At 33.6% G+C, this 27,559-nt stretch overlaps 1 protein-coding gene across 6 annotated transcripts in view; it reads left to right on the forward strand.

Moving 5' to 3' along the window:
• The window catches only part of CCSER1 (coiled-coil serine rich protein 1), a 1,296,175-nt gene that overhangs the window by 705,460 nt on the left and 563,156 nt on the right, over window positions 1-27,559 (forward strand). For 4 of the 6 annotated variants that reach the window (XR_009503213.1, XM_059922413.1, XM_059922415.1 and 1 more), the window contains one exon: window positions 11,031-11,108. The exons of the other annotated variants lie outside the window; for them this stretch is intronic. Coding sequence is in view for 3 of the 4 variants with exons in the window: in XM_059922413.1 (XP_059778396.1) it covers window positions 11,031-11,108 (78 nt within the window). In the remaining variant the exon portion in view is untranslated. The remainder of the gene's footprint in view (window positions 1-11,030; window positions 11,109-27,559) is intronic. 6 annotated transcript variants of the gene reach the window in all.

Consider the following 27,559-nt stretch of genomic DNA (forward strand, 5'->3'; position numbering starts at 1 on the left):
TATTGTAAATAGTGCTGCAGTGAACATCATGGTGCATGGATATTTTCAAATTATGGTTTTCTCTGGATAAGTGCCCAGGAGTGGGATTGTTGGATCATATGGTAGTTCTGTTTTTAGTTTTTTTAAGGAACCCCCATACCATTCTCCATAGTGGTTGTATCAATTTACATTCCCACCAACAGTGTAAGAGGGTTCCCTTTTCTGCACACCCTCTCCAGCATTTACTGTTTGTAGACTTTTTGATGATGGCCAATTTGACCAGTGTGAAGTGATTCCTCATTGTAGTTTTAATTTGCATTTCTCTAATAATTCGAGATGATGAGCATCTTTTTATGTGCTTTTAGGCCATCTCTATGTCTTCTTTGGAGAAATGCCTATTTAGATCTTCCACCCATTTTTTAATTGTATTGTTTGTTTATTTGATATTGAGGTGCATGAACTGTTTGTAAATTTTGGAGATTAATCCTTGTCAGTTGCATCATTTGCAAATATTTTCTCCCTTTCTGTGGGTTGTCTTTATGTTTTGCTTATGGTTTCCTTTACTGTGCAAAAGCTTTTCAGTTTAATTAGGTCCCGTTTGCTTATTTTTGTTTTTATTTTCATTAGGAGGTGAATCCAAAAAGATATTGCTGCAATTTATGTCAAAGCATGTTCTGCCTATGTTTTCCTCTAGGAGTTTTATAGTATCTCATCTTACATTTAAGTCTTTAATCCATTTTGAGTTTATTTTTCTGTATGGTGTTAGGGAATGCTCTAATTTCATCCTTTTACATGTAGCTGTCCAGGTTTCCCAGCACTACTTATTGAAGAGACTTTTCTCCATTGTATATTCTTGCCTCCTTTTTCATAGATTAATTGACCATAGGTGCGTGAATTTATTTATGGGCTTTCTGTCCTGTTCCATTGAATGTATATTTCTGTTTTTGTGCTGGTACCATACTGTTTTGATTACTGTAGCTTTGTAGTATAGTCTGAAGTCAGGGAGCCTGATTACCCCAGCTTTGTTCTTCTTTCTTTCGATTCCTTTAGCTATTCAGGATCTTTGGTGTTTCCATGCAAATTTTAGTATTTTTTTGTTCCAGTTATGTGAAAAATGTCACTGGTAATTTGATAGGGATTGCATTGAATCTGTAGATTGCCTTGGATAGTATAGTCATTTTGACAATATTGATTCTTCCAATCCAAGAACATGTTCTATCTTTCCATCTGTTTATGTCATCTTCAGTTTCTTTCATCAGTTCCTTATAGTTTTTGGAGTACAGGTCTTTTGCCTCCTTAGGTAGGTTTATTCCTAAGTATTTTATTCTTTTTGATGCGATCGTGAATGGGATTGTTTCCTTAATTTCTATTTCTGATCTTTCGTTGTTAGTGTATAGAAATAAAACAGATTTCTGTGTATTAATTTTGTATCCTGCAACTTTACCAAATTCATTGACGAGCTCTAGTAGTTTTCTGGTGGCATATTTGGGATTTTCTATGTATAGCATCACGTCATCTGCAATGACAGCTTTACTTCTTCTTTTCCAGTTTGGATTCCTTTCATTTCTTTTTCTTCTCTGATTGCTGTGGCTAGGACTTCCAGAATTATGTTGAATAAAAGTGGTGAGAGTGGACATCCTTCTCTTGTTCCTGATCTCAGAGGGAATGCTTTCAGCGTTTCACCAATGAGGATGATATTAACTGTGGGTTTGTCATATATTGCTTTTATTATGTTGAGTTATATCCCCCCTATGCCCACTTTCTGGAGAGTTTTTATCATAAATCGGTGTTGAATTTTATCAAAAGCTTTTTCTGGATCTATTGAGATGATCATGTTTTTTCTTCAGTTTGTTAATCTGATGTATCACATTGATTGGTTTGCAGATATTGAAAAATCCTTGCATCCCTGGGATAAATCCCACTTGATCATGGTGTATGATCCTTCTAATGTATTGTTGGATTTGGTTTGCTAGTATTTTGTTGGTGATTTTTGCATCTGTGTTTATCAGTGATACTGGCATGTAAAATTGTGTGTGTGTGCGTGTGTGTGTGTGCATGTGTGTGGTATCTTTATCTGGTTTTGGTATCAGAGTGATGGTGGCCTCATAGAATGAGTTTGGGAGTGTTCCTTCCTTTGCAATTATTTGGAATAATTTGAGAAGGATAGGTGTTAACTGTTCTCTAAATGTTTGATGGAATTTGCCTGTGAAGCCATTTGGTCCTGGACTTTTGTTTGTTGGGAGTTTTTAAATCACTGATTCAATTTCAGTACTGGCAATTAGTCTGTTCATATTTTCTGTTTCTTCCTGGTTCAGTCTTGGAAAGTTGTACCTTTCTAAGAATTTGTCCATTTTCTAGGTTGTGTATTTTATTGGCATAGAATTGCTTGTAGTAATCTCTTACGATCCTTTGTATTTCTGTGGTGTCTGTATTTTCTCCTTTTTCATTTCTAATTTTATTGATTTGAGCCCTCAACCTTTTTTTCTTGATGAGACTGGCTTAAGGTTTATCAATTTTATTTATCTTTCAAAGAACCAGCTTTTAGTTACATTGATTTTTTTCTATTGTTTTCTTCATCTCTATTTCATTTATTTCTGCTCTTGTCTTTGTAATTTCTTTCCTTCTACTAACTTTGGATTTTGTTTGTTCTTCTTTCTCTAGTTGGTTTAGGTATAAGGTTAGGTTGTTTGAGATTTTTCTTGTTTCCTGAGGTAAGAGTCTATTGATATAAACTTCCCTCTTAGAATTCCTTTTGCTGCATCCTATATGTTTTGGATCTTTATGCTTGCTTTTTCATTTGTCTCTAGGTATGTTTTGATTTCCTCCTGGATTTCTTCAGTGATCCATTGGTTGTTTAGTAACATACTATTTAACCTCCACATGTTTTTGTTTTTTACAGTTTTTTTCCTGTAATTGATTTCTAATCTCATAGCACTGTGGTCAGAAAAGATGCTTGATATGATTTCAGTTTTCTTAAATTTACCAAATATTCTGCTGCTTTCGGGTGGAAAATTCTATAAATATCAGTTAAGTCCATCTGGTCTAATCTGTCTTTAAGTCCTGTATTTTTTTATTCATTTTCTATCTGGATAATCTGTCCATTGGTGTAAGTAAGTAGGGTGTTAAAGTCCCCTACTATTATTGTGTTACTGTCAATTTCTCCTTTTATGGCTATTAGCATTGCCTTATATATTGAGGTGCTCCTATGTTGGGTGCATACATATTTACAATTGTTATATCTTCTTCTTGGATTGATCCCTTGATCATTATGTAGTGTCCTTCCTTGTCTCTTTTTACTGTCTTTAAAGTTTTTTTTTTTTGTCGTATATGAGTAATCCTATTCCCACTTTCTCTTGATTTCCATTTCCATGGAATACCCTTTTCCATCCCCTCACTTTCAGTCTGTATGTGTCCCTAGGTTTGAAGTGGGTCTCTTGTAGACAGCATATATATGCGTCTTTTGTATCCATTCAGCCAGTCTCTGTCTTTTGGTTGGAGCATTTAATCCATTTATATTTAAGGTAATTATTGATATGTATGTTCTTATTACCATTTTATTAATTGTTTTGGCTTTGTTTTTGTAGGTATTTTTTCTTCCCTTCCTCTTTTGTCCTCTTGTGATTTGATGACTATCTTTAGTGTTGTGTTCAGATTGCTTTTTTCTTTTTTGTGTGTTTATCTATTGTAGATTTTTGGTTTGTGGTTCCCATGAGGTTTTGATATAGCAGTCTGTATATATACACAAGATTATTTTAAGTTTCTGGTCTCTTAATTTCAAATGCATTTTCAATATACTGTATTTTTACTCTTCACAATTGCTGGTTTTGATATCATATTTCTTTGTGGATGATCTCCTACCTTTATTGTATGTTTGCCTTTACTGTTGAGCTTTCCTATTTGTAATTTCTTGTTTCTAGTTGTGGCCTTTTTTTTTCCATCTAGAGAATTTCTTTTAGTGATTGTTGTAAAGCTGGTTTGGTGGTACTGATTCTGTTAGCTTTTGCTTGTCTGTAAAGTTTTTTGATTTCTCTATCAAATCTGAACTCTAGAGCCTTGCTGGGTAGAGTATTCTTGGTTGTAGGTTTTTCCTTTCATCCCTTTAAATATATTGTGCCACTCCCTTCTGGCCTGCCAAGTTTCTGCTGAAAAATCAGCTGATAACCTTATGGGGATTCCCTTGTATGCTATTTTTTACTTTTCTCTTGTTGCTTTTAGTATTTTATCCTTGTCTTTAATTTTTTTCAGTTTGATTAATATGTGTCTCAGCATGTTCCTCCTTGGGTTCATCCTGTATGGGAATCTCTGCGCTTCCTAGGCCTGATTGTATGTTTCCTTTCCCATATAGGGAAGTTTTTTCCTATTAATCTCTTCAAATATTTTCTCAGGCCCTTTCGCTCTTCTCCTTTAGGACCCCTATAATGTGAATGTTGGTGAGTTTAATATTGTGCCAGAGATCTCATAGACTGCCTCATTTCTTTTCATTCTTTTTTCTTTATTCTGTTCTGCAGAATAAAGCAGTGATTTCCACCAATCTGTCTTCCAGCTCACTTATTTGTTCTTCTGCCTCATTTCTACTATTGATTCCTTCTACTGTGTTCTTCATTTCAGTTATTGTATTGTTCATCTCTGTTTGTTTGTTCTTTAAATCTTCTAGCTCTTTGTTAAACATTTCATGTATCTTCTTGGACTGTGCCTCCAGTCTTTTTCTGAAATCTTGGATTATCTTTACTATCATTACTCTGAATTCTTTTTCAGGAAGATTGCCTATCCCTACTTTACTTAGTTGTTCTTCTGAGATTTTATCTTTTTCCTTCGTCTGGAACCTATTTTTCTGTCATCTTGTTTTGTCTAACTTTCTCTGTTTGTGGCCTCCATTCCTCAGGCTGCAGGATTGTAGCTCCTCTCACTTCTGTTGTCTGCCCCCTGGTGGGTGAGGTTGGTCCACGGGCTTGTGCAGGCTTCCTGGTGGGAGGAACTGTTGCCTGCCCAGTGGTGGGTGGAACTGGGTCTTATCCCTCTGGTGAGTAGAGCTATGTCAAGGAGTATGTTTAGAGGCAGCTGTGGGATCAGGACAAATTTAGGCAGCCTGTCTGCTGATGGGTGGGGCTGTGTTCCCACCCTGTTGGTTGTTTGGCCTCAGGCATACCAGCACTGGAGCCTGCAGGCTGTTGGGTGAGGCCAGGTCTCAGTGCCAAAATGGTGACCTCCAGGAGAGTTCATGCCAATGAATATTCACTGGGGCCTCTGCCACCAGTGTCCTTGCCCTCATGGTGAGTGGCAGGCGACCTTCACCTCCTCAGGAGACCCTTCAAGACCTGCAGGTAGGCCTGGCCCAGGCTCCTATGGAGTCACTGCTTTGCCCTGGGTCCCAGTGCACGTGAAACCTTGTGTGCACCCTCCAAGAGTGGATTTTCTGTTTCCCCCAGCCCTCTGGAGCTCCTGCACTCAAGCCTCACTGGCCTTCAAAGCCAAATGCTCTGGGGGCTCCTCCTCCCAATGCCAGACCCCCAGGCTGGAGAGCCTGACATGGGGCTTAGAATTCTCACTCCTGTGGGAGAACCTCTGCAATATAATTATTTTCCAGTTTGTGGGTTGCCCACCCAGGGGGTATAGGATTTGATTATATCGCGAAAGCACCTCTGCCACTGTCAGGTTGTGGCTTCTTCTTTGTCTTTGGATGTAGAATATCTGTTTTGGTAGATTCATGTCTTTTTTGTTGTTGGTTGTTCAGTAGTTAGTTGTGATTTTGGTGTTTGGGTGAGAGGGGGTGAGCTCAAGTCCTTCTACTCCACCATCTTGTCTGTACCCTCAAGAGTATGTTTCCTCTTGTCATAGATTATAAATCTAACTACTGCAAGTAGGCCTGTTCTGCCTATTAAAAAATTATCCGCTTTTCGTCTTGAATCTCACAAACTTCTTTGTAGGTAATTAAAATAATTTAAAATAAACAAGTTATTTCTTAGGATTATTTAATATTTTCTTTTCAGCTTATTTACTGCACTTCATTTGACATTTGTAGTTTTTTAAGAGCTCTAGGAAATGATAGATGTTCATATTTAATGTAAAAAATTATGTAGATTAATAAAATGGTAGAGTTTAAAATATTTATAATTTGTTAATCAATATGGTATCTAATAATGCAAATAAATTCTAAAATAAAAGTAAATAATTGCCAGTTCCCTTAAGCTCCTTAGTCGCTTGAGGCTTCATTTTAAAAGCCAGTTTTACTGGCTTTGTGATTATTTTGTCTTTTTGTTTTAAACCACATTTCCTCCTCCTCAGTCCTTCCTCAATGACATGTGCTTGCATGTGCACACATGAAAGTACAAAAATGTACATATATCAGTGGAACCTATTATATCTTTGATCAGGCATTTAATAGATATGTATGTATGATTAATGAAAATTAAATTTAAGAAATTAGGAACTAGCCTTTTTATATTGACAACATATATTGTAGAGGCAGTTTCTTTGAATGACCAGCACATAAAACACACACACACACACACACACCAGAAATGATTCTAACAGCTTAAGCAGAATGTACTTTTAGATTACTCTGCTTGAACTGATCCTGTTGTTAAAGGATTTCATGCCTTTCAACTTTTAGTTTTTATTTCAGTATGCTTTTTTACATCTTTCAATTTTGTGTTTTTACTCTATATTAACTTTATCATTTTATTCCTGACTCATGCTCCAAAATGCTTTGCTGATTATAGTAATGGATATTTTATGGGATTGTAGCTCTTACAGGAAATAAACTGATAAATCTTAAGTGTACTTAAATTGTTTTCACAGTAAAGCAGAATTACTTAGTAGAAGTCATAAGAGAATATAGGCAGGATGAACATCAAGAGCAGTTTTATTATCATACTAGCTGTATAGCAACTATGCATTTCGTATGTGTCCTTGCATATGTGAAATGGGAGCAGCAGTACCACTTGTAAGCTTTTCCAGAGTCAGGATATCTTTATAGAAAGTACACCTAGGTTTGGAGACAGATAAAGTTTTCCAACTTGCCTGTTTGACTTAATAGCCTGTGTGACCTTTAGCAACTGATTTCAACTTCCGAAGTACTAGTTTCCTGTTCTTTTGAAAAGGGACAAAAACAGACATTGTGCATTCTTGAGAGGATTCATATAAATTACTTGGTACAGTGCCTGGCATATAACTATATTCTGTTAATGGCATCTATTATTGTTAGTAATAGTTGTAGTGGTAAAGATTACAGACGTAGAGGGAAATGTGAATATAAGTAACTACTCTTAGTAAGTTTGTAAACTATGCATGTTTTCTTTGGTTTATATGCACTCATTTATGGTAGCAGGCTTTTATTATACAGATGTTATATTGCTCTTAATGTCAGATGAAATTATTTGGAAATTTGGAGAGAAAATCATTATATATATTTTTAATTCATATAGCAATATTATGTAAAATTCACATCTTCCACATATTCAAAAGTCAGATTAGTCAGCAGTGTAAAAACAGCAAATATAAATAATGAAATTCCTCTTTTTCATCCCATTTTGGTTACATTTTTCCACAGAATATGCTAGTTATTTTTCTTTTTGTTAATTCTAAGCACACATGTTTTATGAATCTGAAATAAGAAAAAAGGGTATGTTTTGTTAAGAATTATTGATATTGTCATTGCTTGGAAAGGAAAATTTAAGCAATTAGATATTTTGTTTGGGGGTATAGAATTATTTATAAAGTGTATCTACCAAAAGTTGAGTTGTTTTAATACTCCTCTATCCCTCTGAGAGGGGTTAGAAGAAGGTATTGCAATGTTTGCTTACATAGGAAAATACTGAAAGAAAGCCACATTAAATCACATGTATGTGTAAATTTATTGATGGGCCAGAAAAATAAAGTTTAATGTACTTCAATTGTTTCTCTTCTCCAAGTTGCTTCCTTCTAATTCTGTCTTTTATACAAGGTGAAAAGAAGTATTTAAATAAGTTCTGTTGTAATTTAGTTAAAATATTCTTATGGCCTTTCACTGTAAAATAATATTTCAAAAATTAAGGTAACTATAAAATCCTTTGATGTAGAATTCTATCCTTTCTGGCATGGACTTGATTTACCACTCTAGTCTCATTTCACACTATTGTCCCTTTCATTGTCTCTCCTTAGGCAAGTTTGAACTAGTAGCTGTTTATACATATCTTTGTAAGGGTCTCTCTGACTTTGAAATATTTGCAAATGTCATTGCCTGAGAAAGACCCCTATCCCTTCCACTCCAAGTGGCTAATAATAATTCATGTTTCTCATCTTAGTTGGGACGTCAGTAGCTTCTGCATTCTAGTTACTTAACTCTCCTATGTTTCTCTCCAACACATACACATATCTCCAGCTTCTCTATAGTACCTTTACCTTATATATTGAGTACTAATTGTCTTTGATTTCTCTATCTTTCCACACTGGAAGTTTTTTTTTTTTTTTTTTTTAATAAAAGAAGCTATTTTTTTTTCCCCTTCATGTCCCCTGTACCTTGAACAACACCCATAATGTGCATTTAATAAAAATTATAGATGAATTAAGGTATGCAAATACATTTGCATCAGAAAGATGAAATGTCTATTTCTCTATACTGAAATAAATCAATTTTAATCAAAATGTTTACTGTGTCAAATCAGTGTGGAAATGAAAATATAATGATGCTTTGTTTCTATTCCTCTATTATATATATAAATATATATATATACACAATTAGTATATATTCATTTCTTACATAAGAAATAAAAATTATCTGCAGTTCCATCATCTAGTAATAGTTATTTTTATTGTATATTTTCTATTTTATTATCTATAATACTCTTGTTATTATATATTAAATTTGTTGATCCGTATATTTCCATCTGTCTTTCAGAAATTCAAAAGACTCATTAAGACTTATCTCCCAACAACTATACAGTCTTTATTTAATCTAACTCTGTTATAGAAATTATCATAAAGTTTCATAAATTTTCTTCCTACTAAATAAACTTACACTGAATTATTTAATTCTTAATTTTGTGCACATAAGTCAATTGGAAACGTTTAATTTACTCTCCACATTTGAATATGGCATACAAGTGTATACATAATAAATAATTCAAATATGATGTTTTTGTTGTGGAAATGCCTGCAAAAGGGAGTAGCAGTGAATTTTTCGTTAGAAATGTCTGTGGTTTTTTCTTTTAAAACTTCTGAAGATAGCTATTCTTTATTTAGGGTTTATTTGTTTTGCTTTTATTAGGCTTTTGGTTAATGAAGCTTTTCGAGTTTTTCATTTATCTTGATTTAAATTTCCTTAGTCTTAAAACTCAGGCCAATGGACCAGAGTTTACCAATCCTTTTCAACTCCTATCTTTAGAGTGGAAGCCCTTGAAAATAAAAAATGTGGGGAAAGCATAATGGAAGTATTTGCTGTCTATTCTTCCCCACTGTATGCATTAGAGTGTAGTTTCTGATTCATATACAAACATTTATATACCTACAGATGTATAACTTATTTTTCTAATACTTATGACTCCAACCCATTTCAAAAATTTTTCTAAACAACCATTCACTGATAGCAAATGTTACTTGTTCCTTTACCTGCTACTATCTTTTTGCTCTCTTCCCAGTTCCAAAAGAAGTCTAAATAAACACAACTTGTTATTTCTTGTTTTAAATTTATTTTGGAAAATGTGACCACATTTTCACTTATCCTTTTCAAAGAATTAAAATCTTCCCTTTTCACATTACATCTTCTTGAGTTATCTAATCTCCATTTTCATTTTTGTCTGAATAGCAGCACCAGAAGTTTTGTAATAGGGAAGTTAGAAGGTTGGGACATTAATAGTCCATAAAATATTTCTTTTGTATATTTCAATGTCAAATTATGTTTACCTAAATTATGTATGTACTTTGTTAAACAGCTTGGATAACTTGCATATCTCAGGAAGAATTTAAAGCAAAGAGAGGGTGAACGGAGAGGGGAAGGGAGGGGTGGCAGAGGGGAGGAGAGGAGGAGAGGAAACACAAGTTTTGTATGTTGGTAGTGAGGTTTGTGATGACCACCGTCGCTTCCTGGAAGAAGTTAAATGATGAATTAAATCAGTTTTTATCATTAAAATATTATACAACTATTTTATTGGCCAAGTAAGGGAAACAAATTCTCCTTTAAAGCAACTTAAGGCAAAAACAGAATCTAGTGGAATCACGTGAACTTCTTGGGAAACTTAAGTTACTTAAACTTTGTAAACTGTATTGTTCTCCTTCAGAATGGGTGGTAATAGTAGTAAAACTCCCAAGATGAGATGTGATCATGTGAGTACAGCACTCCCAGCTGTGCCAGACACACAATGAACACATTACAATAATTATTCTCAAGATCTCCTTTTAAGTGATACATTTAGTGATAAGAGGACCCCAGCCAGAGGCCCAGTCATTAGTTAATCGGAATTAGTACATTTGCATTTGAGATATGAAATCCCAGACATCCTTCATGCATTCTGTCCCTTAGTTATAACAGGATTGGAGTCATGTCAGATCCCTTAAAGGACAGATTTCTAAATGTGTGGATTCCAGAAGGAGACAATTAAGAAGCAAAAAAATAAAGATAAAAAAATATAAACATACTAAATGGAATACACTGGATGGTATTATTTATTGAAAATGTTTTGGATTTTAAATGTAAATGCTCTGAAGCGAGATCAGTAAAATCCTATCAATTTAATTTACCAAACCAAACAAAACACAACAGTTAACAAAAAACCGTATAATCATTTGATCTCACATTCAAGCAAATCATGTCTCTAGCATTCAACCATGATCCTGACTCAGTGGTTCCTTTACTAAAAGAAAAGATGCCAAAGATGGAGTCGTTATGATCTGAAATTTAAAGCTCTAAATGTTTAAGCTGATGAGGAAAGCACCGCCAGAACGAAGTATGCACACAAAGAATCATGAATTGTACAGTAACCAAATTTTAATAAGTGGGGAATATTAGTGTAGAAGCACATGACTCACCAACAATGTGTTTTTGGTTTTGCTTTTTTTTTTTTTTTTTTTTTTTGCAGGACAAAGTTCAGCATTTACAGAAGGCTTTTGCTTCAAGAGTAGATAAATCCACACAAACTGAACTTCTAGGCTATGATGTAAGTAGCTATATGAAACCATTTTTATCTTTTTTATTGGTATTCAGACTTCCACAGCTTATTTACTTCTGCTGCTGCTGTGCCCATGCATTGATTTAATAGGATTTAGTGGTGCACCATTCATCTTTTGCTCTTAAATAATCCCCAAATACCTTCTGGGACTGAAAAAGATAATTACAGGCACCGACTAGTGTACCAGTGTCTTATTAATTTCTTTAAACCAACAACTCTAATACAGTCTTTTGAATTAGTGAATTTGCAGACATGTGGAAGAGACATATTAGAATACTAGGACAATTTATTTTTAAGAGAGTACTAATATATTACCAATTTGATAAAGTTATTATGTTTGCAATCACTAAGGGCCAAGCATATCATTTTTACATTCTGGCACATAAAAGGAAACACAGCTTTGCGGAGAAATTTACAATACTATTTTAGCTCTTGGGCTTTGGTGCAGGTTGCAGAAAGTAATTTAATTGAAAGTTAGCATTTTGTTCTCAGTGTGAAATACTTGTTGAACTGTCAAAATAGGATTATAAAACGTGTTTTAATACAAGATGGCTTCTAGTAACACTAAATGATTTTGGACAAGTTTGATTCAAATACCTATCTTAAATAAAGCAGTGAAATTTTCACTTTGCCTAAGTTCATGACTTTAAATTTCTTTTTGATGGAAACATAAGGGAATTATCTTCTTTATCTTGTATCTAACATTTGTGAGAAATCTCTTCTTTTTAGAAAAATGTATTAATATTACTTTTACCACTTTATTGACAAGTATTAATAGAGAGAATTTTAAGTTTCATGAAGGGGTATAATGATAAAATGTATGTCTATCTGCATGTCCTTGTGTTTATAACATAAATATGATGTTACCATTGTGTTGCCTTTCAAAGTATATTAACATATTTAACATAAAGCTGTCTCTATGAGGATATAAACCAAAGTTTTCAATTCCAGAAAAAATTGTTTTCAGATATTTATGTACATTATTTTTTAATTTATAAAAACATTAAAAGCTATGCTTTTCTTTTGTGTTATTCCCTTACATTCATTTAATGTTTATTCTAGATACCTAAATATTCTAGATATCAATATTCTGACTACAGTACTTCTTGAATACCAGTGCTATATGTTATTTAAATGACAATGTTTAACATTTTTAAAAATAAATGTTTTTTATTAAGTTCAAATGGGGTTTACCACAATAATTCAATAGGGGAGGTAGCTAAGTTATAGCTACTAGTGATTTCCTATGCATTTTAATGCATATCTATGACCCATACTTTTCTTGTTTTCACAAAATTTCTTATATCAATGCTATTTGGTTCTCCAGACATGTAAATAAAAATTTAAAAAGCCATGATCATAGTTAATTCTTCATCATTTGTAGCTTCTTTTCATATCTGACAGTGAGAGCTTAATGTATTTTACTGATTAAAGAGTAATAATTTTTTGGTAGTGAGTCCTTAAAGGATCACCTTGTACAAGTTTCTGATATGATTTGGGTAGTCATTAACATAGAATGATATGTTCTAAAGATTTCATACTTTATACTTCCTGGTGATATATTCTAAGACGATCATCAGAATCAGCAAATTAATTACCAAAAATATGCATCTAGAACCCTATGCCAGTAACTAGATGTAAGTGTTGTAATAGATTTTAGGGCAATTTGTATTGAAAAAACTGGGGATGGAAATATTTTAAATAAACAAAATAGAAATAAGTAAGCATTTTAAATGTGATAAATTGTGTGACTATTTGGAATATTATTCATCAATAGTGTAACTTTTTTCATGACTGAAATATATTTTCTATACTTTTCAGTATCTATTTATAAATGATTTTTTACATTCTTATATTCAATAAGAATCATTATCCTTTGACTTATAACATTTTGCTCACATTTTCTCAGGAAATATAATTTGACATTTTAGTTTTTCACAAATATGATATATATACCAACTATATGCTATACTTATTTGTAATTTGCAATAGTATTTATCAGAAAAAATAATGAAAGATCTTGTAGAAATCATGCACATTATGGATGATTTTTTTGTCTCTTATTTTTTTTTCTAAAACTGTCAATATTCGCCACAAATTGTTCTTTACAGATCATTATGGATCATGTTTCAGTGATATAAATGTCAGAATATAAGAGACTACAAGTATCTATTAATATAATTTCCTTGGGAAGACAGCTGTTACTACACATTTGCTTAAGAAAGGAAATAGAATCCCCAGAAGATATTAATTATAATGAAAACTATTAAAAGAAATTTCCAAAAATCCACTACAGTGAATAAGTTCAAAGGTTTGTACAATAAACAACTTCTAGCCTGCAACAGATTTATCAGGAGACTTGAAACTAATGTTAGAGTACAGTGTGCTCTGATTTCTAATGCACATGGCAAGAATTATTTAAAAGTAAATTCAGAGCATCTCAGCAAGGACCTATAAACACAATAGTTCTTGTGATGAGGGAGATTGTTAAATAAATGATGAATGTGTCTTAAATAATCAATGCCAGTTTAACCTCTTTCACCCTCCTCTGTCTGCACAGGCTTAGTTTATTGAAAGATCAAAGAATAATTTCTTAGGTGTCACTTGAGTTATTAAAACTGGAGAGAAGATGAATAGATTTTGTCAGGTAGCAATGTTGCCAATTACAAGATTACCTTAAGAGGTAGGCAAGATTCTTTTGATTACATCAGTTGTATAAATAGATACTTCAACAAAGCACATATGCTGCCTATAAACACTTTATAGTTTGAACTACTGCAAATAACATTTTGGTTAAAGTAATTGAGCATGAACAACCAAAATGCTACAGTGAAATTTTATATTCTGGCAGTGAGAAAATTCAGATCCTTTAACTAATTTGACACCTTTATGGACAGTTTTTTAACTTCCTTTTGATGGTCTACAGAAGATTGTCATTTTAAATGTGGCTGATTGACTTTGGGTGTAAATTTTCCTTTCCATTAGTGCCTGAACTTGACTCAGAACTGTCACAGGGTCTCTAGATTGCTCTTAGAGGCAGAAGCACTAAAGTTTTAAGATCTTCCTTTCATTAGTATATGTTTTGCACTTATATTTAAAAAGAAGTGTTTAGTTGAACTAGGAATGCTTTGTTCGTATTTTCTTTAAGAGTTTTAAAGTTACCAGGTATTTCATCAAATACTATTAATCACTGTTAGTCTAAATATCATTAATGGTTTTCATTTGACTATTTAAAATCAACCGAATTGTGACATCACACATTTTGTCTGTCATGTATGAGTGAAGCATAAATCAGTTTGGAAATATACGCTCACAGCGCTGTGTGTTCTCCAAATATTTTAACGCATTTTCCAAATGGTGGGATTTACTTTGTAAATGCAGCTTTCTACTTAACTAGTTGCATTATGAATACACATTTTGAAAAACTCAAAACAATTGCCTATGTATTCTCAATTTATGCTATTTTTCTTAGATTTAATTTTGGATCCCTCCTGGCACAGTTAGTAGTGTGCAGGGAGTTCTAACAAATATGAAATAGTTCATCATGTAAGGAATAAAAGTAATTAGTTTTTACTGTAATTGTTTTATTAGCTATTAGAGCAGGAGAGTATTTTGTGTTATGCTAACACATTATGTCAGCTTATGGGTTAAGCCCAATGCTAAGAATTGAATAGCTATCAATTAGGTTCCCTCATCCAGCTGCTAATAAACTGTAGTTTCTTAAACCTATTTTGGATCCATTCGTGGCTATCATCTTTCTTAAATTCAGTGCTTATCCTGATCATACATCAGTGTGCCCCAATGTTTAGTAGATGAGTACCTTTCCCCAATATGCTTCATTCTTTAATATTTACTTATCTCAGGTATTTCTGTTTTTACAAATTAAAAAAAATCAGATTTAAAAACTGAATGATATATTCCAGATTTTCTTTTGAACTACAGTTTTTCATATTACATTAAGGGTAACTTTCATATAAGAACATTGATGAAAAACACTGGAAACATCGACTGCCACAGGTGCTTGTTAATATTTAATGGAGGAATCAGCTTATCTATTGGTGAAATTCTAAGGGCACCACTTTTGGAGATTCATACATGCATCGTTCAACAAATATTACTAAGTGCTTACTGGAAGCCAGGCCTTGTTCTAGGTACTTGAGATACATCCTTTAACCAAACAACAAATAATCCCGCAGGGAGCTTGCATTTTATTATACTTAAAATAAAAAATATAATAAATAAGTAAAGTGTATGGTATGTTAGAAGCTACTAATGCAATGTAAAAGAGAAAAATAACACAGGGAAAAGATAATTGTGAATGTAGGGGTGTGGTTAGGGCTACAATCCAAAAATTTTAAATAGAGTGACCTGGGCAGGTCTGAGGATGAAGTGTGAGATGTAAGACTTGAAGGAAGTGAGGTGAAAAATCACCTTTAGCCAGAAATCCTTTTGTGATGTGCTCCTTGCAACTCCTCAAAGACCCTCAGTCAGAACAAATTGCTGTATCTTGGCTGCAGCCCTAGATAAGAATAGTTTGCTTCTTTTAGAGGCCCTGCAATATGAAAAAAAAAAAAGCATTCTGGACCATTAAACCCTAGAATCAGACCCAGTGTATCAGGAGACTCACACTAGGGGAACCCAGACCACCTGAGGGAACAGCCTGCTCAGCCGCTTAGATCGTATTCACTTAGCAGGGGCACTGAGAAGAAAACTGTCGAATCGACTATACTATGTAAATTGCATTTGCTTTTCTTCTTTCTTTTTTTGCATGCATCTCTCCATCCTCTTCTCTCTCTGTGTACCACTCTTCTTCCAGCCCAGGCAGAGCTGAATCTATAAACTTTAAATGTATAGTTGCACTTCATTGTATATCAGCACATCCCATTTATCAGAGGTGTGCTACTAACAGTGAACAAAGAAAGAAAGCACTCAATAATTACTTGGTGAAAATTAAATGAATAGATTAACTAAGACTCTAATGATATTTTTATAATCCTAAAAATCAGTAACAAATCAGTATGCATTGTTTTACTTTATTCACAAAAATCATACAGAAGTACATATTGCTATCCTACATTTTTATTCTATATTTCCTTGTTATATCTAACAAATATTTTGCAGTGACTACTTTGTGCCTTTTAGAAGACATATTAAATGCAAGTCAGCATAGACAACCAGTGATTTTAAAACATGGGTGACAACATGCAGTTGTCCTTAACAGTATTGCATTGAATGGTTCCTTTTAAAATTCTGAATCTTTATGTAGGAGCTAGATCATTCCTGGAATGTCTCCAGGTCTTTAATTCATTTCTGGCTACATAGAATTGGTGTTAGTAAACTGATAATTCTTCCGTTAAGTGAATTTGTGGTTGAAATTCTCATGGGGAAAATAACAAGGCTTAGTGTTAACTATGAAAATTCTTATAATTGTAAAAATATTCATTAAAGCAAAAGAGCACACCCACAAATATTTTTTATAGCTTAAATTATGTGGGCAAGGAAAAATAACTTTCCCTCTAACATTCTTGGCTGAGGACTGCCCACCATGATAATAGAGACAGAATAACTGTAGAAAACAAACAGAAGTTTAGTAGCATGTATACTTCCTGTATAAGTGGGACATACCCAGGAAAACAGTAATTCCCTGAAATGGCCCAGACCACCACCTTAAATACCACCTCCAGCTGAAGGCAAAGAAGATGGGGGTAGGGAGGGCAGCAATGGGAGGTTACCAGGAAAAGCACAGTAAACAAGGGTATGGTTGTGCAGATTTAAGTTGATGCCTTCTTCATTAATAGAATTTTCTAGAGATTTGGTCATTCTCTTCCTGGTACCGAGGGAGAGAGACACCCTTACAAATGGAGGTTTGTCTTAAAAAATGTGAATTCTTCTTACAAAGGGTAACTTCTCAATTTTTTAGAGCTTCTCCTGCTGTTTCTTAAAAATAACTAGCTCAAGATAATCCATATGCCAAAGAGGCATGTTTTGTGCTAGTATATTTTGTTCCTCTTCATCTACTAATAGTGATGATCATATTTGCTTAAAATTATGTTGATTCTGTGATAGCATTGATAGGAGAGAAGAAAAGTAGATATTTGTTGAAAAGAAAATTTCTCCCAACCCACTTCTACTTCCATCTCATAGATTGCCATTTCTATAGGAAATCTAACTTCAAAATTTCAAATATTTGCCTTAGAAAACTTCAGAAGTTGTTTTAGTATTTTCCAGTGTGCTAAGTGGCATTGCATAATAGGGGGTCCCTTCTGAAGGAAGAAAACACAGTGTATACGCTAAGGGCATCTCTCAGTATCTGTTTATGATGTACTATGCAGTTGTAACTAATCATAATTTGTGTTAATTTAAGCTCTAAGACTTTGTTCAAGTACTTGTTCAATGTAAATCTTTGGAGATTTATATTATTTCTAGGGAAAGCAATGGTCTCGTTTAATGTGGTCTACAATCAGGAAAATCTGTAAAAGGACATTTATTCTTTAAATATATATATATACACATCTTTGCAATATAAATACAAAATATTTATATAGATAAATATATATATATATATACACCAAAACACATAGTCTCTCAATACACACAGAGAAACACCTGCATGGCATAGGTATAAAAAAGAATCTACTTTTATTATTATAGAAGGTAGGATTAGATGCAAAGTTTTTTAAACTTTTGTATGTATATAATAAGAATTACCAAATTATATACTAATACGTTTTAAATGGCTATTTGAATTTTAATATGATTAAATTGGATTCATACAAATATTGGCTGAGTATATTTGTGATCCAATTATATTACACTTTGTATGAATTAATATTTAAATGTTTTTAAAGGTAATAGTCACAATGACTCCCTAAGAACATTACTTTTTCAATATGCAGAAATCATAAAACCATATATTCTAAATTGAAATGATAATGATGACAATTTTTTGCCTTAGCATAAGGATGTGACAGTACTTTATTTTTTTCATTATACCAACTGATGGCTTTTCTATTTTGTCATGGTTGAGGCTTTGTTTAATCAGGCTATCAGATTTAATTAATTAAATTACTTCATTTTTTCCCTCTTTAGGTTTCTTATGATATCTGCTGTTCTCTGACAATCTCCTACTTGTAACTTGATTTCAGCAGCACAGAATAGGATAATATCTGTCAAGATCATTAGCACTCATAATGGTCTTTCTCTATCAAAAAGTTTCTCAGCTACTTAACTCATACTTTGGAACTTGAGAATACTTGTATAGAGGAAGAAAAATAATTTTCCCTCTACCCTTCTAGGTTCTTGGCTGAGACACCCTTATAATACAGAGTAACAAGACAAAAACAAAAACATGTTTAGTAACATGTGTACATCTGGTATAGATGGGAGATACACAGGAAAACTAAGTTAACACCCGAAATGTCCCAAGCTACCTTCTTAAATACCATCTCCAGCTAAAGACAAAAGAAAGTTGTTGGGCAGCAGGGAGGCCAGTTATAGAGGTTAAAAGAAAAAGTAGAATAAACAAGGGTATGGTTGTTTGGCATACTTAAGTTGATAAGTTTCCTTCTCCATTGATAAAAGTTTCTAGAGATTTAGTCATCCTCTCTTCTGGGTATAGAGCGGGAGATACCCTTAAAAGTAGAGGTCTCCCTTATAAATGTTAATGTCTCTTACAAAAGGGTAACTTTTGTTCAGTTTTCAGAGCTTCTCCTGTGTCTGCAATTACTTAGAAATAATCAGCTTAAGATGATCCTTATGCCAAAGAGACATATTTTAGGGTGTCAAATTCTGCTCCCTTTAAGTCCTGCCTTTAAAACTTCCCCAAGAAGTCCCACAGTTCAGAAGCTGAGTTGATATTTTGATCCATTATTTCACTGAACCAGTGTCTTAGTCCTGAGAATAGGTCAGTCCGGTTAAACTGTTGTGTCTCATTTCAAGAGTGGTCTTGCAAACGGGCTTCCAATGTTAGGTCTATACTGTGCTTGCAATCAGGTACTTCGTAAGAGGCATTTCTGTAGAAAAAGAAAGATAAGGATTAATGATTAGAACAAACTATAACTCAGTTTCTGAGTCCAGGCATCAGCCAGTCAAGATTTCTATATGTCAGGCTCAAAGCATCTTTTTCAGTTTGATTGTCTCTGATATTATTAGGTGTTTAGGTAAACTTTGAGTGTCCCACATATCAACAAACATGGAAGATTGTCTATACATGAGCTGTTGTGGTGATTTCTCTGAAGTTTATATCAAGTTGTTCACATTCGATTTGCAGAGCTTTAGGAAAGGGCTTTTCTTTTCACCCATTCCAGGTTAGAAGGGTGGGAGAAAATTGGAAATGAGTTTGAAGAGTTGTAGCAAGATATTTGAGGAAACTGAAAGTTTCCATTCCAGTTTACAGGTAAAAAAAAAAAAAAAAAAATACTAAGAAGATAATTAATAGGACTAGAATCTAATATCCACAAAGGTATGCTACTAAAACATTTCCCTCTATAATCACTCTCATTTTTACCAAAGACAATCACAATAAGACTAAAACGTTTGCAGAATAGGTCTAGTCTCATTAAACTTGGCCTGATTATTTACATAAGTGCAGCAAGAATAGTGATTATACAGGTTCTTTTTAAATCTGCTTTGCTAGAACTTTCATAAAGAATCACAGATTGAACCTTTAAAAGCCTCAAGGCTAGGAAGCCAAGCCAAAAAGTTGCCATCAGACTTTGCCTGCAAAACCTATATATATATATCTCTTCTCAAGGTATAAAAATATCTTGAGGTTCCTGTACCTGCCAGAAAGTTGAACTTCCTTGTTCACCTGGGAAGGTTGCTGGAAAACCCTGTAAGCAAGGTACCAGGCTATTTTTCTAAGGGACATTATTGGCTTCATAAAATCAAACTTAGTTTCTTAAAGTTATGTGGTCATCTGATTCTAGGCACATTCTCAAATATGACATTTCAGTCAAAGCCTTGGCAATATAGCCAGTGTTTCCAGTTTTGTCCTCTTATAAGAACAGAGTCTTACTGAATTTATGCAAATAAGTATAAAAATACTTAGAGTTTCTGTATTCTGGAGGGATCAGCTAGGGAGAAAAAGTAATTGTTTCATCTTTATTCACAAAGTCATACTTTGCCAAATTGCTTTAATTCATACTTAGCTCAAGAGAAAAGAAAAAGGTTTCCTTAAGTCTAGAAAAAAAAAAACATTAAAGAACCAGCAATGTTTCAAACAAAAAGTCATAAAAATTATATTCATCCTCATCACTTCATTCATTCCCATGTTATTAAATCTCACTCTTCATTAATCTAGTTCTTGCATTATTTCTGGCAATTCTTACCTAGTTGGGTTCCATGATCTTAAAGTTATCAGGAATTTGTATTCTAGAGTGCTTGTTAGAGCCCTTTTCATGAATTTCCTTGAAGATTAAGCACTTTTGCAAAAGCATGAAAGTAAAATAATAACTGTCTGTAAATGACAAATATTTAAAAATAGCTACTGTTAAAGATCCGACGTGAGTGCATAACAATGCAATTGACAAGGAAATTTGGTTATGTGTCTGACATACATTTTAAGATAATAAATAGAATTACTTTATACCAGTATAGATCAGATTTCTAGGAATTTCATACCTCATACATTTGCTTAGCCAAAAACACATCTTACTTTCCTTGCAGTTGTTTCCCCTACTGTTTCTAGTAGTTTTAATCACATTACTTAGAATTTTTAACGCTTATGAACTTTAATTTATAGTGAAAACTAAAAAGTAAGCAATTATAGACTGTATGTTACTACAGCATTCTTTACATTGGCAAATTAATAATACATTTTATAATTTTAGAAGCATGTGCTCTTTTTAATAGTAAAGTCTTTTGACGTGGCACAAGAAATGTTTACTAACAAGCCCAAATGTAATTAGTTCCTCTATAATAGGAAGCCAAAAGTAGATAAGCTTATGTTCAATAATTCATGTTTAATATTTTATCTTATTTGGAAATAATCTAGATATTTGATAAATTTCTATCACTTAACTCAGCAGAATTCTAAGGATTGAAGTTACGAAAAGGATTTGGGAAACTATTTAAATAGATGTACCATAATACATAATTATTGCTGAAACATTCACCTAAAAACTCTTATCCTTTTTAAATCACTTGTTCTCAGCAATTATGTTTAAACTACTCATGAAAACTTTGTGAGATATTTGGCAAAGTCAGCCATCATCCTAAACTATTTTTCTTGTTTACAAATTTTGTTAACAGAGGTAATATGAACTTTCTTCAACTAGTACACTGAAGTAGAATGAGAGTTGGATGTCTGCATTATATTTAATGACACTGAAGACATGTCTATTTTAATTAAACCAACAAACTTCAACTAGCTTTATTTACTGGAGATCATCCAAGATTCTGTGATTTTTTTTAAATTGGATTAGTTTCTATATCTCTGAGAGTTTTAGGAATACTTAATTTATAAAGCACTTATTTTAAGTCAATTAAATAGAGCTCTTTTACAGATTAATTTTAGCAATAACATCTGGAGGTAGAAAAATACGACACATCTACAACATACATATATAGACATCTGTAAACATACAGATACAAATATATATCTTATAGCTTTCATGTTAAAATTTTAGCTATGAGTCAGGTACAATATTAGTTGACTATAAACCTGACTAGTTTATAAGAGACTTACTAGTTTATAAGAAAACAGTTGGGTCCAAATTGTGTTTCTGGAAGTTTGTCCACTAAGATGGGTAAAGATTCTTTTTTCCTTTTTCCTGCTAGTATTTGTGAAAGAAGAGACTTGGAATTTTTCATTTGCCCATTTTCCAAATAACTCCTTTTTTCTCTTTCGGATGAGAAACATCTCCCTAAAGTTTACATTTCAAGGAGTGGTTCTTAGGTCCTAGAGAAGATGGGGTAGAAAATTTTTAAGATGGGGTAGAAAATTTACATTTCAAAAACACAGAGAAAGTATCCAAGTTTTCTCCAAAATGGAGTTTGGGAGTATATTTGCATATTATCGGAGGCCGGGAATAATTACTATTTAAACTTTCCTTATTTTTCTTAGGTGCAGGATAGTACTGTTTCCAATGTCCTGATCCTTTTGCAAGCATTTTGAGATGAATAGGGGACCTTTGGTGGCATGGGTAAAAAGGATAGGTGGACTTTGAATTGTTTCTAGAGCTGCAACTCTGGTTTTGCAAAGATTTGAAAAACAAAGTTGTTTCTAATTCCTCAAAGAATTTGGTTGTAGCCTAAATTATATCAAGGGACTGACCTGCCCATTCAACTACATTATTTTCAATTTGCTTTGTATCAGGTAGAAGATTTCCAACTAAGATGGAAATCAAGATTTCTATATTCTGGAGCTTTAGGATTTAATGCAGTATGCCTTTGTAAAATCTATATAAAGCATTCAACAAAGGCTTTACAGTGCTCTCCTTTTTTTTTTTTTCTTGAGTGTACAGTTCAACCTTAAACCAATTAACCTTAAGGGGGAGAAGCCTCTGCTATTGTTTCAATCAGCACCTGAACATCAGCCTCTAGCTGATCCACTTCCTGATTATTTGTAGGAGGGCCTGGGAGAAATTCTGGTCATCTGTTTCTTCAGCGAGGGGGTTTTCCCAAGAGGCCATCTGGTTTATCCGATAAGTCCAGTACAATCATGGGTGGGAAGAACACCGTTTAGCTACCAATCAGGGTTCCTGTGAATGTGACTGTGGATGTCCACTGATCCTTCTAACTGTTCTCTAAATTTGATGGTATCTTCTGAAAGTTGTGGTTAATGAGGCTTTGTAACTTCATCTTGTCAAAGGAGTCTGTAAGGCAAGCCATTTCAATTCTTAGTGTCCTCTTTTCAATCTGGTCTGTCCATAGGTACCAAAAAGACAATTGTTAGAATGAGAGCTCTCTAAAAATTTTTCAAGTATAGAGGTTTTTCCAATTCAAAGGATTCATCATCTGGCCATTGACAAGTAGGATCTTATATATCTCAATAGCAACTCAAACCACCAATAAGGCTTTTTGTGGCTTAACCATAGATGCAAGAGGCATCCCAAAAGAGTGTGCAAAAGCTGCAGCCATCACAAGATCCTGAAAATTCACTCCCAAAGTTAGCCTAAGAAAGCAAAGACCTTCATTGTCACAAGTGGTAAGAATGGTGTAGTGAAAATGGTGTCTCTGGTTTTCCGTGAGAATGTGTGATGTATTCAGTTACAGACCCGCTAATCTGTGACACCAGGCAGGTGCTACTAGAATGGGACTTTTCCAGCATTAAAGAGACAATGAAATTTGAGATGTCAAAGGCCCCCTATGGACTGGGACCCCTATGACAAACTCCCCTGGCAGCTGTTGGCGGGGCGGGGTGGGGGACAATGAAAATGCTGCTATTGGGCTGTCCACTAGATGCATGCCGACACGTGCATCTTCTGACTGGTGGATTCCAGGGAGAATATTCTCACTGGCTACAAGGCCAAGCTTTTAAGGCATAGAATAAAATAGAAGGAAAACCTCTCTAGGCTATGGTTCTCCTCCTTATAACAAATGACAGAAAAGACAGACATAAAAGCAAACAATTACTATCTCTCTGGGAGGAAAGTGGATCAATATAAAACAAGAGTACTCATAAAAAAAAATCTTTACCAAAGTTGCTATACCCAGGAAACTAATTCACGCAGGTATTTTCTCCCTTTAATCTAAATTTGGAAAGGAAGGGACAAGAAATGCTTACCTTCCTCTCTGAACCAGGCACTATAGAGACACAGATCCAGGAGATCTGCCTTTGGTAAGAATTACTACTCTTAGCCAGCTTCTGTCAGTTTTCCAGAATCCCATCTGCAGACTCCAGAGCAAGTATGGTGCCTCAGCAAGCCCCATCATGGGTCTCCAAACTGTAGGGGTAGAAAAATAATTTTCCGGCTCTCTGTCTAGGTTCTTGACTGAGTCTCCACTGTAATGAAACACATTAACAGGAGAAAAACAAAAATTTAATACCATGTATATCTCCTGTATACATTAACTCCCTGAAATGGCCAAGCCAACACTTTAAATACCATCTCCAGCTAGAGACAAAAGAAAGGTGTTGGGCAGTGGGGAAGCCAGTTATGGGAGGTTACCAGGAAAAACACAGTAAACAAGGGTAAGTTTGTTAGATTTAAGTCCGTGCCTTCTCCACTGACAAGAGTTTCTAGAGATTTAGTCATCCTCCGCTGCCTGGTACAGAGAGGGAGACACTCTTACAAACGGAGGTTACCCTTATAAACGTAAATATCTCTTACAAAGGGTAACTTTAGTCACTTTTGAGAGCTTCTTCTGTGTCTGCAGTTTCTTAAAAATAATTAACTCAGTGTAATTTTTATGCCAAAGAGACATATTTTGGGGTCGCTAATTCTGTTTGCCTTCACTAGCTTATATCGTCTGCCAATAAAAGAAGTAGTAATCATTTTAGGGAAAAAACATTAAAATATTAGATTATTAGTGTTTCAAAATAAAGATGTAAAGTGTTTTAATAACTTATAAATAACTGTAGAGAGGTAAAGAAAAAAAAAACTTCCATAAATATTTGGCTTCATACCAAATAGGCAAAGGAATTGGAATTTTCAGAGTAATGTGTTACAGAAAGTTTCCTAAAAAAGAGCCGCATGTAACATTAATGTCATGCTCTATAAAGTAAGAATATCAGAAAATTACACTCTTATGTGATGCCACATTTTTAAGATGGTGGTTAGAATTTTACATGTATATAGCTGAATTACTATAGAGAAAATTTATACCAGAAAGAGTGTAATTTGCAATTCAGAGTGCTTAAAGAGTCATAGTTGTTTACATATCAGAATTACTTCAGATTTGTCATTACTTTATGAGCTTTGTGCTTATAAGTGGATTTACAGATTTGGATTTACTCCATCAAATTAGAGGAAAATTTGTCTAAGGGTTAGTCTAATACAGAGTAATTTTCAAAAAGAAAAACACTCTAAACAAGTTCAGTATTTTCTTGAATTCGAAAAGTATAACCTAAAAATTGATGAATTGTTCATTTTTTTAGCCTGAGACTAGAATTAGAAATACAGTGTTTTTCAAATTTTAAGATTATAAGAAACACTTCATATTGCTCCAAAAATGCTACTTAAAAGTCTTCTTAATTTATGGGAAAGTTGCTACAAACTCTATTTAGTTTGAAAGGATTAATTTTTCTTCTTTGAGGGAGCATTAGTAATGACTCACTATTGGAACTTTTGTCACTATAAGACAAAAATTACTTGGTGTGAGTGTATATATTACTTTCTACTCTTTTAAAAGTTTTTCCCTCCATTTTGATTTTTATTATGTTAAACATACAAACACTGGATCTATAGTATATCTATAAATATATTACATGTATATAAACATACATGTGTTTACATATTTTGGGCATTTAAAATGGATATTGTGCTGTAATATTAATAAATTTTTACTTCATAGTTTAAATGACTGAATATCATTCAATCATGTGACCTTTTGAACATTTTTTACTTTCCTCAAGAATTTTCCTTTTAAAGAATGGCATTGTCATATGCTATTACAATTTTGTATCGAGAGAAATTTTGAAAAATCTAACAAAATTGTACATGGGTTTTTTCTCCATCTAGCAATACTATCTCTAGAAATTGACCCAAAACATACACATTCCTATATACCAAATAGCATTTCTATAAGGTTTTCCTTTGTGGGCATTATCTGTAATAGCTAAAGATGAAAACACAGAATTTCCACCAATAGGGGACTGTTTAGTATAATGGCTCATTCACAAAATGGGGGCTGTAGAAGCCCCCTCCCCCTACAAAAAGAGGAAACCTCAGTGTTCTGGAATGGAATAATCTCTAGACTATATTAATAAGTGAAATAATGAAGGTGTAAAGCTGTTACAATATCAATATCCCCAGAGTGGTTAATCATAAAAAAGTACCCTATTTTTCAAATTACTGTTGTCTCTACAGACTAGTTAAGGGGAACCATTTATTCTCATTAGCTGAGCTTTAATATTTCCTGGTAATTTCCCCTCCCCTGCTTCGTGTTATACTAGCTAAAAAAGACAGAGAAGTATTGGGGCTTTTTGTCCTCACTACATGACAAGTATTAGAATATTATAAACTTTCATAGTAAGAGAAATGTTAGGATCATATACTTTATGACATTTGTGTCTCTGAACATATTCAATCTATTATATTCCCTTCATTTTTACTAACACTTTTTAAAATATTAAAAGGTGGATCTGTATTAGACCTTTATTAAAAACATGAATGTCAGGAGTCATAAAATACGCAGGAACACAGATTCTAGATTTCTAAAATTTATTTCCTCTGTCTTTTTACATTCATTCAACTAGTATTTGGGAAACAGGTAACCAAACACTGAGTATCTATTAAATGTTTGTTAGCCTTAATGATTCTGAAGGCTTTTTTTTTTTAAAAGAACATTTGGTTGGCAAATACGTATGCTCTTCTGTGTACAAACATACAAGTATAGCCCTGAGTTTCCTTTCATCGCAAGATATTATACCCTTTTTCATTTATACAGTCATTTTTTAAATAAAAGTAAAGAAAGGTATTCCAGGTACTGAGATTGTAGCAGTGAACAAGAAATAGACAAGTTTTCTTTCTTCATGAACCTCATATTCTAGTGGATGAGGACAGAAAATCAATTAGAAATGAAGAAATTGGTAAGAGAATTACACACAGTGATGAGGGCCATGATGTAAATAAGCAGAAAGATGAGATTAAGAGATGATGTCAGGTGAAGTAGGAATACTTGTGTCTAGAAGGGACTCATCATGGAAGACCTGAGGATGTTGCTTTTGAGCTGTAACCTGAGTGATGGGTCAGCTGTTCGCAAAACTGGAACAAGCCTCTTAACAGGAAAAATCAGATTATGAAGAACAGTCACCTTTCAGTACTGCTTGCTGCTTTAGGACTGACTCACATTCGTTTTGGTCCTGGCTTCCTACTTAAAGTCTCTACACATTCTCATCTATATATCTAATCTATATATGCACCACAGATAAATCTAAAAGAAATAAACACAAACACACAGCTTACACTGTTGTATTTCTGCTTTAAAACTCTCTCTTAATGGCTCACTAAGGCTTAAAGGATAAAATCCACATTCCTCAAACCAGTGTCATAGCTGCTAAAATTACATCCTTCCCTATTTATGCAATTTTAGCTCTAAGTGTTCCCAAACATAAACCTTCTATTCCACTTAAGCTGCTTCAACACAAATTGCTATTTCTTATCTCCGTTGTTGTTTAGTGTTTTGGTTTGTTTGTTTTGTTTTTAACTGTTTTATTTAGAATGTGCCTCCCCTATGATGTATCTCTCTTTTTAGCCCCAGCTCCACTCCCATTTGATTTGACCAGTCAAACTGGGAGTGATCTCTCTTTCTATAGAACAATTTCAGCAGTTACT

The sequence above is a fragment of the Balaenoptera ricei genome, chromosome 5, assembly GCF_028023285.1.
Source record: "Balaenoptera ricei isolate mBalRic1 chromosome 5, mBalRic1.hap2, whole genome shotgun sequence".
In the NCBI taxonomy this organism is placed as follows: Eukaryota; Metazoa; Chordata; class Mammalia; order Artiodactyla; family Balaenopteridae; genus Balaenoptera; species Balaenoptera ricei.